Source organism: Vulpes lagopus, chromosome 10 (assembly GCF_018345385.1).
Source record: "Vulpes lagopus strain Blue_001 chromosome 10, ASM1834538v1, whole genome shotgun sequence".
In the NCBI taxonomy this organism is placed as follows: Eukaryota; Metazoa; Chordata; class Mammalia; order Carnivora; family Canidae; genus Vulpes; species Vulpes lagopus.
In genome coordinates, this window is record NC_054833.1 from 11,324,770 (window position 1) to 11,339,125 (window position 14,356).

At 34.8% G+C, this 14,356-nt stretch overlaps 1 protein-coding gene across 2 annotated transcripts in view; it reads left to right on the forward strand.

Annotated features, from left to right (window-relative positions):
* Positions 1–14,356, forward strand: part of DTNBP1 (dystrobrevin binding protein 1) — a 128,790-nt gene that overhangs the window by 10,284 nt on the left and 104,150 nt on the right. The window contains exons 2-4 of one of the 2 annotated variants that reach the window (XM_041770265.1): positions 371–424; positions 1,377–1,427; positions 10,171–10,231. In XM_041770265.1, the coding sequence (XP_041626199.1) occupies positions 371–424; positions 1,377–1,427; positions 10,171–10,231 (166 nt within the window). Of the gene's footprint in view, positions 1–370; positions 425–1,376; positions 1,428–10,170; positions 10,232–14,356 lie in introns of those variants that run through there. The other variant, XM_041770266.1, reaches the window with a different exon arrangement.

Sequence of the window (14,356 nt, forward strand, 5' to 3'; positions counted from 1 at the left end):
AGCTTTGAGTGCCTGCTATCATTTCTATTTAATAAAATGTGGTGCTTAGATGTCTTTGTTATCTACCAAATTCACCTGTATGGACCACTTCTTTTTCTAATGATGCCAGGTAAATGACATTTCTCTAGTCCAATCTGATTTAGGAATTGTTTCTAAGGGATTGAGGCAAGAAAAAATATAAAGATGTTTTCTACAAATGTTTGGGGTATGTGATGTACAGTAAACACTCAATACTTGTCTGGAGAGGTGCTTAATTCTTGCTAAAATAATTAGCCCATCCAATCTAAAATTTTAAGAACTATGGAATTCATGATTGGAAAAAATCTCTTAAGCTGTAAAAATATGATATTTTATACTTGTTTAATTATAGGCTGAAGACTTTAAGTGACAAGTCAAGAGAAGCTAAAGTAAAAAGCAAACCAAGGTAAGCCTGTGCTAAGATTTAATTTACTGTGACTTAAATTTTATACAGCTTTCGGCTCTAGTTATAAAAGTACGGTTACTTTAGTGGATTTTACATCCGTTGAGTGCATTGACAAAACAATCTGATTATTTCTAAATTGTGTAACACTGGAAGATTTTCTGATAAAATTGTGAAATGGCTGAAGACATGGTGAGGTGTAGTTTTTTTCTAGGACAACCAGTGGTTATTATTTGATCACAGTTAATCATTTTGTATATTAAGCACAAAGTAAAAGTCCTGCATTATTGAGAAGCAGATTAATAATGAAATAGTACTTGGCGAGTGAGCCTGTGGAGCTGTGTTACATGTTTTATATAAAAACACCAGTGGTCGTTGTACAACTTTTTCTTTTCTTTCTTTCTTTTTTTTTTGAAGGAAAGCACGACCAAATTTCACTTTAAGCCTAGAGATTATGAGTTTTTTTTTTAAATATATTTTATTTATTTATTCATGACAGACACAGAGAGAGAGAGAGGCAGAGACACAGGCAGAGGGAGAAGCAGGCCTCATATAGGGAGCCCGATGTGGGACTTGATCCTGGGTCTCTCCAGGATCACACCCCCGACTGAAGGCGTCGCAGTGGCGCTAAACTGCTGGGCCACCGGGGCTGCCCGGGATTATGAGTTTTTAAAAACAATTCTTATTATCTAGCATTTTATCAAGGTATTCATCGTATTAAGTGCTAAAAATAATCTATAAGGCAGAGTGATGGATGACAGTAGTTTGCAGTATTTTCGTTGTGAAATAAAATAAGACATTTCTCTAAAAGTTTAGGTGAATTGTCATTAGTAACTTAAAAGTATTCCACATTACAACTGACAGTGTCAAAATTCTCATATTTTTTTTTTTTTTTAGTTGGCCTAAAGTGGAAGCAATTTTAATAAAATAAGTTTCTGTTTTTGTTTTTTGGCAGGACTGTTCCATGTTTGCCAAAGTACTCTGCTGGTCTAGAATTACTTAGCAGGTAAATGTTTGCATTTAAATAAAAAATTATGCTTCTGACTATTGTCTAAAAATATTTTATACTTTTATAGATAGAAACCTTAAAACAACTAAATTTTACCTAAACATAGTGACTAGAAATGATTAACTTCTTCATTTTCCTGAGGGGTTTTTACATTTCATTGATGAATGCAAAGGCTATTCATATTCAGACTTTGAGCAGATTGATCACTCTTGTATTTGCTAGTCAATACTTTATTATGTGTATTTATGTTTATGGTTTTTCTGTTGCAAGAAAATTGATTTTGGATTTAAGTCTTTGAATTCTCTTTGATTTTTAATTTTATACTGTTTTTTCTCTACTCCCCTCCTATTGGCATGCAGATCAATATTAAAATACATGATTTTCTTACATATGGCACCAAAAGCATAAGAAACAAAAGAAAAAAATAAATTGGACTTTATCAAAATTAAAAACCTCTGTATTTCATAGAACCCATCAAGAAAGTGAAACAGCAATCCACAGAATAGGAGAAAATATTTGCAAATCATTTACCTGCTGAGGGACTTGAATCTAAAATATATAAAGAACTTTTATAACTCAACAATAGAAAGACAACCCAATGAAGAATAGGCAAAGGATTTGAATAGATATTTCTCTAAAGAAGATATAAATAGCCAATAGTCAGATGAAAAGATGTTCACCATTTGTGGATGCTAATCAAGACCACAATTGAGATACCACTTCACACCCACTAGCATGGCAGTGATCAAAAAGACAGAAATAACAAGCATTGTTGAGGATGGGGAGAAATAGAGCCTTTTGCACACTGCTGGTAGGAATGTAAAATGGTGCAGCTGCTGTGGAAAACAGTTTGATAGTTTCTTAAAAAATTAAACATAGACCATGTAACCTGGCAGTTTCACACCAAGAGAAATGAAAACTTATGTCCACATAGAAACTTATGCACAAATGTGCATAGCAGTTTATCCATAAAGCAGAATTATTCATAATGGCCAAAAAGTGGAAACAACACAAATATTCATCTACCAATGAGCATATATTTTAGTGGCGGAAAGGAACAGAGTGCTGGGACATACTGTTCTCCATGTAGATGAAACCTAAAAACCAACACGAAGGTTATGTATTACATGATTCCTTTTACGTGAAATGTCCAGAATAGGCAAGTCCCTAGAGACAGATTAGTGGTTGCCAAGGATTGAGAGGGGAATGGGTATGGGTTTCTGTTTGGGGTGATGGAAATGATTTGGAATTAGATAGTAGCGATAGTTGTCCAACTCTGTGAGTGTACTAAAAACTGCTGAATTGTACACTTTAAAAGGGTGTGAATTACCTCAATATAGCTGTTATAAAAATATATAGTTTAAGTGTATGTTATATGTGCTTCTGAAGTTAATAATATGTTCATTCTTCTGAGCTGCATTTATGATGACAAAGTCACCTATGCCTACATTTTACTTTTTCTTTTTTAGCTCTTTACTGGATTTCTTTTTATGGTTGCTAAATCTGGAGATATTTTTTCTTGTTTGTAATGGAAAGTACTTAATTTGATACCAATTTCCTGCTTGGTTTTGTTGAGTGAAGAGCATAAGTGAACATGAAAGAAGGTATATAGTAAAAGTCGGTGGTGTACTGTTTACATTTTATCTCTTAAATAAATCTAGTGATTTAGTTGAATGAACTTCATTGAAAGATTTATATTAGATGTGTAGACTTTCACGTATGGTAGTTTTTTGAGACAGGATGCCTTGTGGGACATGAAAATTTACAACCATAGGAAGATGTCCATAGTATGCCATTCATTGCCTTGAAAAACTGTTTTTTCTTTTTGGAACTAATAGCAAGTGGAGGAAAGACCATTTTAAATACCAGATCTCTATATTATAATTTTTTTAATTGTTAAAAATTGTGATAAAATATCCATAACATGAAATTTACCATCTTAACCATTTTTAAGTGCAATTTAGTAGTGTTAAATACATTCACGTTGTTATGCAATCTCCAAAACTTTTCATCTTGCAAAAATGAAACTCTGTACCTATTAAACAACAACTTCTTCCCTACCTCTGGTGAACATCATTTCATTTTCTCTTTCTGTGAATTTGATTAGTCTAGGTGCCGCATATAAGTGAACTCAGAGGGATCCCTGGGTGGCGCAGTGGTTTGGCGCCTGCCTTTGGCCCAGGGCGCGATCCTGGAGACCCGGGATCGAATCCCACATCGGGCTCCCGGTGCATGGAGCCTGCTTCTCCCTCCGCCTGTGTCTCTGCCTCTCTCTCTCTCTCTGTGACTATCATAAATAAATAAAAATTAAAAAAAAAAAAATAAGTGAACTCAGATAGTATTTGTCTTTTTGTGACTGGCTTGTTTCACTTAGCATACTTTTTTTAATTCTAATGTAAACTTTTCTGTCCAAGCATATGTCAGAATTTTCTTTTTAAGGCTGATGAATGTTCCATTATAACTATCTACCACATTTTCCTTATCCTTTCATCTATCAGTGAATGCTTAGGTTGCTTCCACCTTTTGGCTTTTGTGAGTGATGCTACAGTGAACACGAGTGTGCAAATCTCTCTTCAGGACTCTCCTTTCAAATTTTTTGGATATGTACTCAGAATTGCTGGATCATATGATCATTATATTTTTAATTTTTTGAAGAACCCCTGTAGTATTTTACAGAGCAGCCACACCATTTTACATTTCCACCAACAGTGCGTGGCGATTCCCATTTATCCATATCCTCACCAAAAGGATTTTTTTTTAATAGCCATTCTAACTGATTTGAAGTAGTATCTCATTGTGGTTTTGATTTGTATTTCCTTAATTACTGATGGTGGTGAGCATCTTTGCATTTACTTTTATATATCTTTTAGAAAGAAGTCCTTTGCCCATTTTTGGATAGGGTAATTTTTTGTTGGTTGTTGACTATCCTTTCCCCATTGCATGGTCTTGGCACCCTTGTTGAAAATTATTTGACCATGTATGTGAGTATTTATTCTTGGGCTATTTCATTGGTCCATATATCTGCTTTTATTACAATAGCACACTGTTTTGATTATGATAGCTTTTTAGTAAGTTTTAAAATCAGAAAGTCTGAGTCCTCCAACTTTGTTTTTATCAGGGTGGTTTTGGCTATTCAGGGTCTCTTGAGATTTCCATATGAATTTTAGGATGGATTTTTCTTCTACAAAAAATGCCATTGGAATTTTGCCTAATTGCTCTGGCTAGATCTTCTAGTACTGTGTTGAATAGAATTAGCAAAAGCAGGCATCTTTGTCTTGTTTCTGATTCTTAGAGAAGTATGATGTTGGTTGTGGGTTTTTCCATATGTAGTTTTTATTATGTAGACATCATTTCCTTTTTTTTAAAAAAAGATTTTATTCATGAGAGACAGAGAGAGAGAGGGAGAGAGAGAGAGAGAGAGAGAGAGAGAGAGGCAGAGGCATAGGCAGAGGGAGAAGCAGGCTCCAAGCAGGGAGCCTGATGTGGGACTCAATCCCAAGACCTCGGGATCACGCCCTGGGCCGAAGGCAGGCGCTAAACCACTGAGCCACCCAGGCATCCCAACATAATTTCCTTTTATTCCTTGTTTTTTGAGTTTTTATCATAAGAGTGTGTTGACTTTTATTATGCTTTTTCAGCGTCATTTGAAATTATATATTTTTCCCCTTCATTTTGTTAATGTGGCATATTACATTGATTGGTTTTCATATCTAAAACCAATATTGAATTGTAGGGAAAAAATCCCAATAGGTCATGGTGTATAATCCTTTCAATATGCTGCTGAATTCAGTTTGCTAGTATTTTATTGAGGATATTTACATGAGTGTTCATAAAGGATATTGATTTGTAGTTTCTTGTAGTGTCTTTGGCTTATGTATCAGGGCAGTGCTGGCCTAGAATGAATTAGGGAGTATTCCTTCCTCTTCAGTTTTTTGGAAGAGTTTGAGATGGTTGTTTTTTGTTTGTTTGTTTTTTTGTTTTTTTTTTAATGTTTGGCAGAATCCATCAGGATCCAGGCTTTTCTTTTTGGGGAGGTTTTTTTGTTTGTTTGTTTTAAAGATTTTTATTCATTCATGAGAGACACAGGGAGGGAGAGAGGGAGAGGGAGAGAGAGAGAGAGAGAGAGAGAGGCAGAGACACAGGCTCCATGCAGGGAGCCTGACATGGGACTCCATCCCGGGTCTCAGGATCATGCCCTGGGCCAAAGGCGGTGCTAAACTGCTGAGCCACCTGGGCTGCCCCGGGGAGGTTTTGAGGTTTTTTGGTTTTTTTTTTTTGTTTTTTTTTTTTTAAATGTTTTACCAGTTTTATCTAGATATAATTGAGATATGTCATGGTATAAGTGTAAAATGTACTGTATAGTTGCTTGATTTACATGTGTTGTGAAATGATCACAATGAGCTAAATTAGCATCTATCATCTCATAGAGATAAAACAGAGCAAAAACAAATATTTCTTCCTGTGATGGTAATTCTTAACAGCTTTCATGTATGTCATACAGCAATGTTACTAAAGTCATCATGTTGTACAATACATTCCAAGTACTGATCTGGGAGTTTATACCTTTTCACCACCTTCCTCTAGCACCTTCTCCCTCTACTCTTTACCTTGATGACCACAGATCTGATCTCTTTTTCTGAGTTTGGATATATATATTTTTTTATTCCACATAAAAGTGAGATCACACAGTATTTATCTTTCTCTTTCTGATGTATTTCACCTAGCATAATACCCTTAGAGTCCATCCATATTGTCACAAATGGCAAGATTTCCTCATTATTTATGGTTGAATAATATTTCATTGTGTATGTTATATATCTATACACCATTCATTCATTAGTGGATACCTTGGTGGTTTCCATGTCTTGACTATTGTAAATAATGCTGCTATAAACATCAGGGTGCAGATATCTTTTTGAGTTAGTATTTTTCTTTTCCTGTTGAATACCTAGAAGTGGAATTGCTGGATTCTCCACTCTGTTTTCCATAGTGGCTATACCTTTTTATAGTCCCACCAGCAGTGCACTGAGGATTCCTTTTTCTCAACTCACCAGCCTTTGTTATATCTTTTTGATGATTGCCAATCTAACAAGTTGGAGGTGGTCGTTCATTGTAGTTTTGATTTGTATTTCCATGATAATTAGTAATGTTGAGCATTTTTTCATATACCTGTTAGCCATTCATGTATCTTTGGGAAAATATCTAGTGAGGTATCTTGCACATTTTAAAAATTGGATTATTTGGGAGTTTTTTTGGTATTGAGGTATATATGTTCCCTATATATTTTGGATATTAACCTTTTGTCAGATACATGGTTTGCAAATATTTTTTCCTATTCTGTAGGCTGTTTGTTCATTTTGCTATTTCTTTTGTGCTGCAGAAGCTTTTTAATTTGATGTAGTCCTACTACTTTTTGTTGCTTTTTCTTTAGGTGTCATATCCAAAAAATCATTGCCAAGATCCATGTCATGGAACTTTTTATCTATGTTTTCTTCTAGGAGTTTCATTGTTTCAGGTCTTACATTTAAGTCTTAATCCATTTGGACTTAATTTTTGTGAGAGGTGTAAGAAAGGGGTATAGTTCCATTATTTTGCATGTGAATATCCCTTTTCCCAGGACCATTTATTGAAGAGATTATCTTTTCCATTGAGTATTCTTGACTCCCTTATCAAATATTAGTTGACCACATATGCTTGGGGTTCTTTCTGGACTTTCTGTTCTGTTTCATTGATCTATTTGCTTTTATGCCAGTCCCATACTGTTCTGATTATTGTATCTCTATAGTGTAGCATGAGATCAGGAAATGTGATGCTTCACTCTTTGTTCTTGTTTCTTAGGATTGCTTTGGCTATTTGTGGACTATTTGTGGGTCTCTGGATGGCTATTTATACTTCTGTTAAAAAAAAAAAGCCTCTGGAATCTTGATAGGGATTGTGTTGAATCTATGGATAGTTTTTGGTAGTATTGACATTTTAACAATATTTTTAGTCCATGAACGTGGGATACCTTTCCATTTATTTTTGTCTTTGATTTCTTATATCATTGTCTTACAGCTTTCAGAGTAGAGATCTTTCCCCTTCTTGATTAAAGTGATTCCCGACTATCTTACTATTTTTGATGCTATTGTAAATGGGATCGTTTTGTTTTTTGGATAATTTATTGTTACTTTATAGAAATGTTACTGATTTTTGTATGTTAATTTTGTATCCTGCAACTTTATTGCTTTTGATTAGTTCCAATGGTTTTTTTTTTTTTTTTGGCAGAGTCTTTAGGATTTTCTATGTATAAAATTATGTCATGTGTAAGTAAAGACAATTCTACTTCTTCCTTTCCATTTCTGATGCCTTTTTTTTTTAAGTGTAGTGACTTCTTTTTTTTTTTATTTTTATTTATTTATGATAGTCACACAGAGAGAGAGAGAGAGGCAGAGACACAGGCAGAGGGAGAAGCAGGCTCCATGCACCGGGAGCCCGACGTGGGATTCGATCCCGGGTCTCCAGGATCACACCCTGGGCAAAGGCAGGCGCCAAACCACTGCGCCACCCAGGGATCCCCTCTGATGCCTTTTATTTCATTTTCTTGTCTAATTGTGCTGGCAAGGACTTCTGGTACCATGTTGAATAGGAGTGGTCAGATTGGACACCAGGAAAACTTTCAGCCTTTCACCATTGAGTATGGTGTTTGCTGTAAGTTTATATAGTAAGGCTTTTATTATGCTGAGTTATGTTCCATTTGTACTTAATTTGTTAAGATTTTTTTATCATGAGCAGATGTTGAATTTTGTCAGATGGCTTTTCTGCATCTATGGAGATGATCATCTGTTTTTTTTTTTTTCTATTAATGTGGTGTATCACATTGATTTGCAGGTGTTGAACGATCCTTTCATCCCAGATGTAAAGCCCACTTGATCATGGTGAATGATTCTTTTAATGTGCTGAATTCAACCTGCTAGTATTTTATTGAGAGTTTATGTATCCGTATTCATCATGAATATTGACCTTTAGTTTTCTTTTCTGATACTATCCTTTTCTGGCTTTGATTTTAGGGTACTGCTAGCCTCCTAAAATGAGTTTGGGAGTATTCCTTTCCCTTCAATTTTTTGAAAGAGTTTGAGAAGGATTGGTGTTATAATTCTTCTTGAAATGTTTAGTAAAATTCACCAGTGAAGCCATCTCATCCTGGGCTTTCCTTCATTGGGAGATTTTTTATTATTGATTCAATCTCCTTACTAGTAATTGCTATTCAGATTTTTCTGTTTCTTCCTAATTCCATTTTGGTAATCTAAATGTTTCTAAGAATTTTTCCATTTCTTCTAGTTGTCTAGTTTGTTGGTGTATAGTTGTTATAGTAGCTTTTTATGGCCTTTTGTATTTTTGTGGTGTCAATTATAATGTCTTCTTTTTCATTTACAATTTTCTGATTTGGGTCCTCTTTTTTTCTGTGATTAGTCTAGCTAAAGTTTTGTCAATCATGTTTATCTTCAAAGAATCAAATCTTAGTTTGGTTAATCTTTTTTGTTGTTTTCCTATTCTCTGTTTCATTTATTTCTTCTCCAATCTTTAGTATTTCCTTTCTTCTGCTAACTTTGACCTCAGGTTTTCTTTTTCTAGTTGTGTAAAGGTTGTTTATTTTGGATCTTTATTCTTAATGTAGGCATTTTTTTGAACTTCCTTTTTTAAAACTGTATTCTAAAAGTTTTGGTATGTTGTATTTCCATTTTCATTTGTTTCAAGATACATTTTTATTTCCTGTTTATTTTTATTTATTTATTTTTATTTTTATTTTTTTTAATTTCCTTTTTAATTTCTTCTTTGATTCACTGATTGTTCAGAAGTGAGATTTCAAACACTGCTCCGTAACCTACAGGCTTCATTCAGATTTCATCAGCTTTCCCACTAATGCCTTTATTTCCTGGGACCAGAATTCAGTGCAAAATCATAGGTTATATTTAGCCACTGTACTGCCTTCATCTCCATTAATCTAGAACAGTTCCTGAGTCTTTGTTTTTCATAACCTCAACACTTTTGAAGAGTACTATTATCTTGCAAAATGCCCCTCAATTTGGATTTACGTGCTATTTTTTCATGATTAAATTCAAGTCACTGTTTTTTTTCCCCCAAGAATACCAGAAGGGCAATGTTGTGTCCTTCTCAGACACATATTTATATGTTTCATTACTGTGGATCATGTGGAGGGAAGTGTCTGCTGCATTTCTACACTGTTATACTGTCTCCCCTTTTAATTTATGGGTATGTTGTGGGAAGATACTTCAAAACTGTGTAATAAACATGCTGTTTCTCTTCATCATTTCTCTCACTAATTTTAGCAATCATTAGAATTCTTGCCTGAAACAATTATTGTTGTGCTTACCAAGTGGTGATTTTTTATGTTTGTCATTTTTTTTTTTTTTTGCAATAATTAATTGGAATTCTACTACAGGAGAATTTCTCCTCTCCCTCCATTTATTTGTTCAATTGTTTATTTAAATCGCTGTGAGCTTGTGGATGTTTGTTTTATCCCCTGAGTTATAACCCTGTCACTACCATTATTTGTTGCTCAGGTTGTCCCAGGTTGAGCCACTGGAAACCCCTTCAGGTTTCTTCTGTGTCCTTGCGATGTGTCCCCATTATATTTGAGTTGTCTTTCTCTTAAGGCACCAGAGGATGTTCCAAGTTAATCTTTAGATGGTATTTTTTTTAATGTGTGGTTTGCATTTTGAATTATTTTTGCATATTTTAGGTATGAAGATACATGGGCTGCACTTCACAGAAGAGCCAAGGAATGTGCAAGTGCTGGAGAGGTAAAGAATTAGCTCATCTTAAACTTGTGGGAAGAATATCTTTTTGTGATGTTAAATGTTAGTATTTTGTTTTGTTTAGATTTTTATTTATTTGAGAGAGAGAGAGAGATGAGCAGGGGGGAAGGACAGAGGGAGAAGCATACTCCCCACTGAGCAGGGCATCCAATGCAAGGCTCCATCCCAGGATCCTGGTATCATGACCTGAGCTGAAGGCAGTGGCTCTACCAATTGAGCCACCCAGGTGCTCCAAATGCTGTTTTGTAAGGAATTACATTTGGGATTACATTAAAATGTTTTAAAGGATATCTGAAATTTAATTTAGTAGTTGATTATAAAACTCCCTAAATTACATTTTGGTAATTTCTCTAAGCCTAAGTTTAGTTAGGCTAAGAGACTTTGTGACTTTTATTCTCAAGTCATAAGTAAATATTTGGTTCATCTAGGTATAATGTTTTGAATTCGCGTCTGTTGCCTAAAGTCATTAATTTGCTTAACAAATAAATGTAAATGTTTCAGATGTCATCATCACTTCTCTTAGAAGAACAAATTATTTTCTAGCACTACATGAAGAGTGTATAATGAATAAAAGTGACCGGTAATTAAAAGTAGTTGGTACATGTACTGAAAGCTTTATTAGCTAAGATCAAATACTCTGTGCTATTGATGTCAATCAAACTTCTTTCTGAAAACATTTCTGTGATTCTTTTAATTAATTTAGACTGACTTTAGTTATCACTTACCTAAATTAGTGAAGGTGTAGCAGTTACACAGAACAGAGTAGTACATGTGATGAAAGTTAGACATTAGTGTTTCTCTTAGAAGTTACTGAAGAGGGAGAATGTAGGTTTCTGATTGTAAGGCAGATCAGGTACTTTGAAAAGCCTTGTAGCTACAGAACAGTTAAATGCTGGATAGATTTTTTAAAAATTATTTAATGCATTGGGTTCACAAAAACTAAGGGAGACCCTAAAGGGGGGAAAAAAGGAAGAAGAAGAAAACAAAAAAAGAACAGGGAACTGAAATCAGAGTAGCTTAAAAAAAAAAAGAAAAAAGAAAAAAACACAACCCATAGAAGCTGGGGTAAAATACTAAAATAAAAGCTTTCAAGATTTATGGAGAAAGGAGACTTTGTGGGGAACTGGATCTGAGACTTCTGCACAGAGCTCTTGGATCTCTGAAGTGGCTGCATCCCTCAGTGAAAGGTTAGAGTAGAAAAGAAAAGCTACCTGTCTGCAAAAGGAGGCGACATGAAAACTTCTCTGCCTTCAGAGAAGTTTTAGAATAAATGCAGCTTAGAATAAATGCAGTCCTCTTTCTGGATTTGTTACTATCGCCTTGGCCTCCTTTCAGTGTGGGGCTCCAATTTCTACTTCCTGCACGATCGAGGAACCACTGAAGTAAAAGTGAAAGGATCACGGGTGACTGTTCCTTGACACCCAACAGAAACAAACACAGCTTCTACATGGAGGGAACCGGATAAACCTGGGCCCCTTAGTGTTTCTGCAGACTAAGGATGTGAGATATTGCAGACTATTAAATAGGTATATGAAAAGTTTTTGAAAGCTTTTATAGAGATAAAAGATGGATTGAAAAATAAGTAAGGAATAAGACTTTATCAAACACGACTTTAGAAAGTCACATTAAAAACCCAAAGGGTGGGGATCCCTGGGTGGCGCAGCAGTTTAGCGTCTGCCTTTGGCCCAGGGCGCAATCCTGGAGACCCGGGATTGAATCCCACGTCGGGCTCCCAGGGCATGGAGCCTGCTTCTCCTCTGCCTGTGTCTCTGCCTCTCTCTCTCTCTCTCTGTGACTATCATAAATAAATTTTAAAAAAATTAAAAAAAAAAAACCAAAGGGTGTGCTTCAATAACACTTACATACAAACGAAGAAAGAATATAGTGTTGTAGAGGTCACTTAGAAGGGATCTCAGGTAAGAAAGTGGAAAATATGAAAGATGAGTTAATAGAGAATAGTTACAGAAGATCCTGAGGTTGAACCAAATGAAATTACCAGTATTAGACTAATTTTGATCTGGAAAGTTAGAGTTTCATATGGATCAACTTAACTAATAAACATTATGGGGGCACCTGAGTGGCTCAGTTTGTTAAGCATCTGCCTTTGGCGCAGGTCATCATCTTCAGGTCCTGGGATCAAGCCTCTGCTGAGCGGGGAGCCTCCTTCTCCCTCTCTCTGATCCTTCTCCCCACTTAGGACTGTCCTTGTGCATGCTCTGTCTCAAATAAATAAATAAAATCTTTAAAAAAAGAAACATTCTAGAAAATGAGGGAAAGACAATGTAGAAGATACATATGAAAGACAAAAATTATAAGGAAAAAAAACAATAAATCCATAATCAAAATGGGAGAGTTTTAATATATTCCTCTTAATTGAGAGGAAAAAAACAGATAAAATAAGTATGGATATAGGAAATTTAAATAATGTGATTAACAAAGTTGATTGGATGGACAAATGCAGACTACTCTCCCGACAAATATTGAAGCATATTTGGAACATGTAAACATTGACCATGTACTGAGGCATAAAGCAATCCTCACCAAGTTTCATATAAATGAAGTCATACAGAATATTCTCTGATCTCACTGCAAATGAAGCTGTAAGTAAGAGAAAACAATTTTGAAAATTCCATATGTTTGGAAGTAAAAAATATTATGAGTATTTATGATTCAAAGAAGGAAAGCATTGAAAATTTAAAATATACATATGAACTGTTGAATTTTCTCAAGTCACTTAGAGGGACTTAGAGGGACGTTTTATAGAGGAAAAAGATGGAGAGTGAGCTAATCTAACAAGTATTTGGAAAGAGAACAGAATAAACCTTAAAGAATGAAAGATGATAAAGATAAGTAAATGAAATAGAATATAAAATTACAGTAGAAGCTAAACAAAGTGAAGTATTCTGGGTTTTTAAAGTTTTATTTATTTTTTAGTAATCTCTATGCCTACCATGGGGCTTGAACTCACACCCCAAGATCAAGAGTTACATGCTCTCCCAACTGAGCCATACTCATTAATGAACATACTCATTAAACAGGTCTTAGAGAAGACTAATACAGTAGCTAAGTCTCTGGTGATATTGATCAAGAAACAATTTTAAGAATAGAAGGGAATAAAAAAAAGGGGGAATATAACCAGTTATTGCAGAGATTGAGAAGCTTAAGAGTTTATAAACAATTCTGACAAACTTGAAAAGTTAGATGAAATGCAAAAATCCTAGAAATTTTTCCCAAAATCAATTTTAGAAGCAGTTCTAATCCTAAGTAGTATTAAGGTCATTAAATAAATTGTGTTAGTGATTAAAAATTCTGCTAAGGAAGCAACGGCCCGCAGAGTTAGATTACTATCAAACTTCTGGAATCTACCATTTCAGTGTTAGACAAATTCTGGCAGCAAATGAAAAAAGTGGAAACTGTGAGGAGCTTATTTTATGAGATTAGGGGAGCTTTGATACTGAAACCCAACAAGGGAAGTATGAGAAAGTGACATTGAAGTCTAGTCTCATTCATGAATATAAATATAGAAATTATAAACAAAATAAAATCATCATCTCTCACTTAACTTCAGTTTCTGGAAATCAGATGTTCTATGCAAAAACTCGATCAAGGAGCCTGTTTCCCATATTCGAAATTGGAAAAGTTATAACGTGTTACATGTCAACCCCAAACCTTCAACCAGCTTGCTTAAATATATTTAAAACCAGCAAAATGTCTACACGAGGTTAGCAATCTGTTCAGATGTAAAGTGCTTAAGGCATAGTTTTCTGATTACCAAACCATGAACATACTCATTAAACAGTTGCTTATGTACAGTAATATGCACTGGCAATACACAAGGCCTGCATCTCCTTTATGGGTGTACTCCTCACGCTGTCTTGTGATTGTGATATGCTGACAATTGTTATAATATAATTTAAGAATCTTCTCACACATTGCTTTAGAATGTGTATCAATCTTAAATATAAAGTTTTCTTATTATAAGTGGTAGCCAGAACTTTGTATTGTTACGTATATGTCCTGTGAGTGCTAGAAGACAGAAGGCATTCCTCAGTGTGTGGTTGTGTGGCAAACCAAACACAGCAGCACATGAAAAACAAAATACTATATACC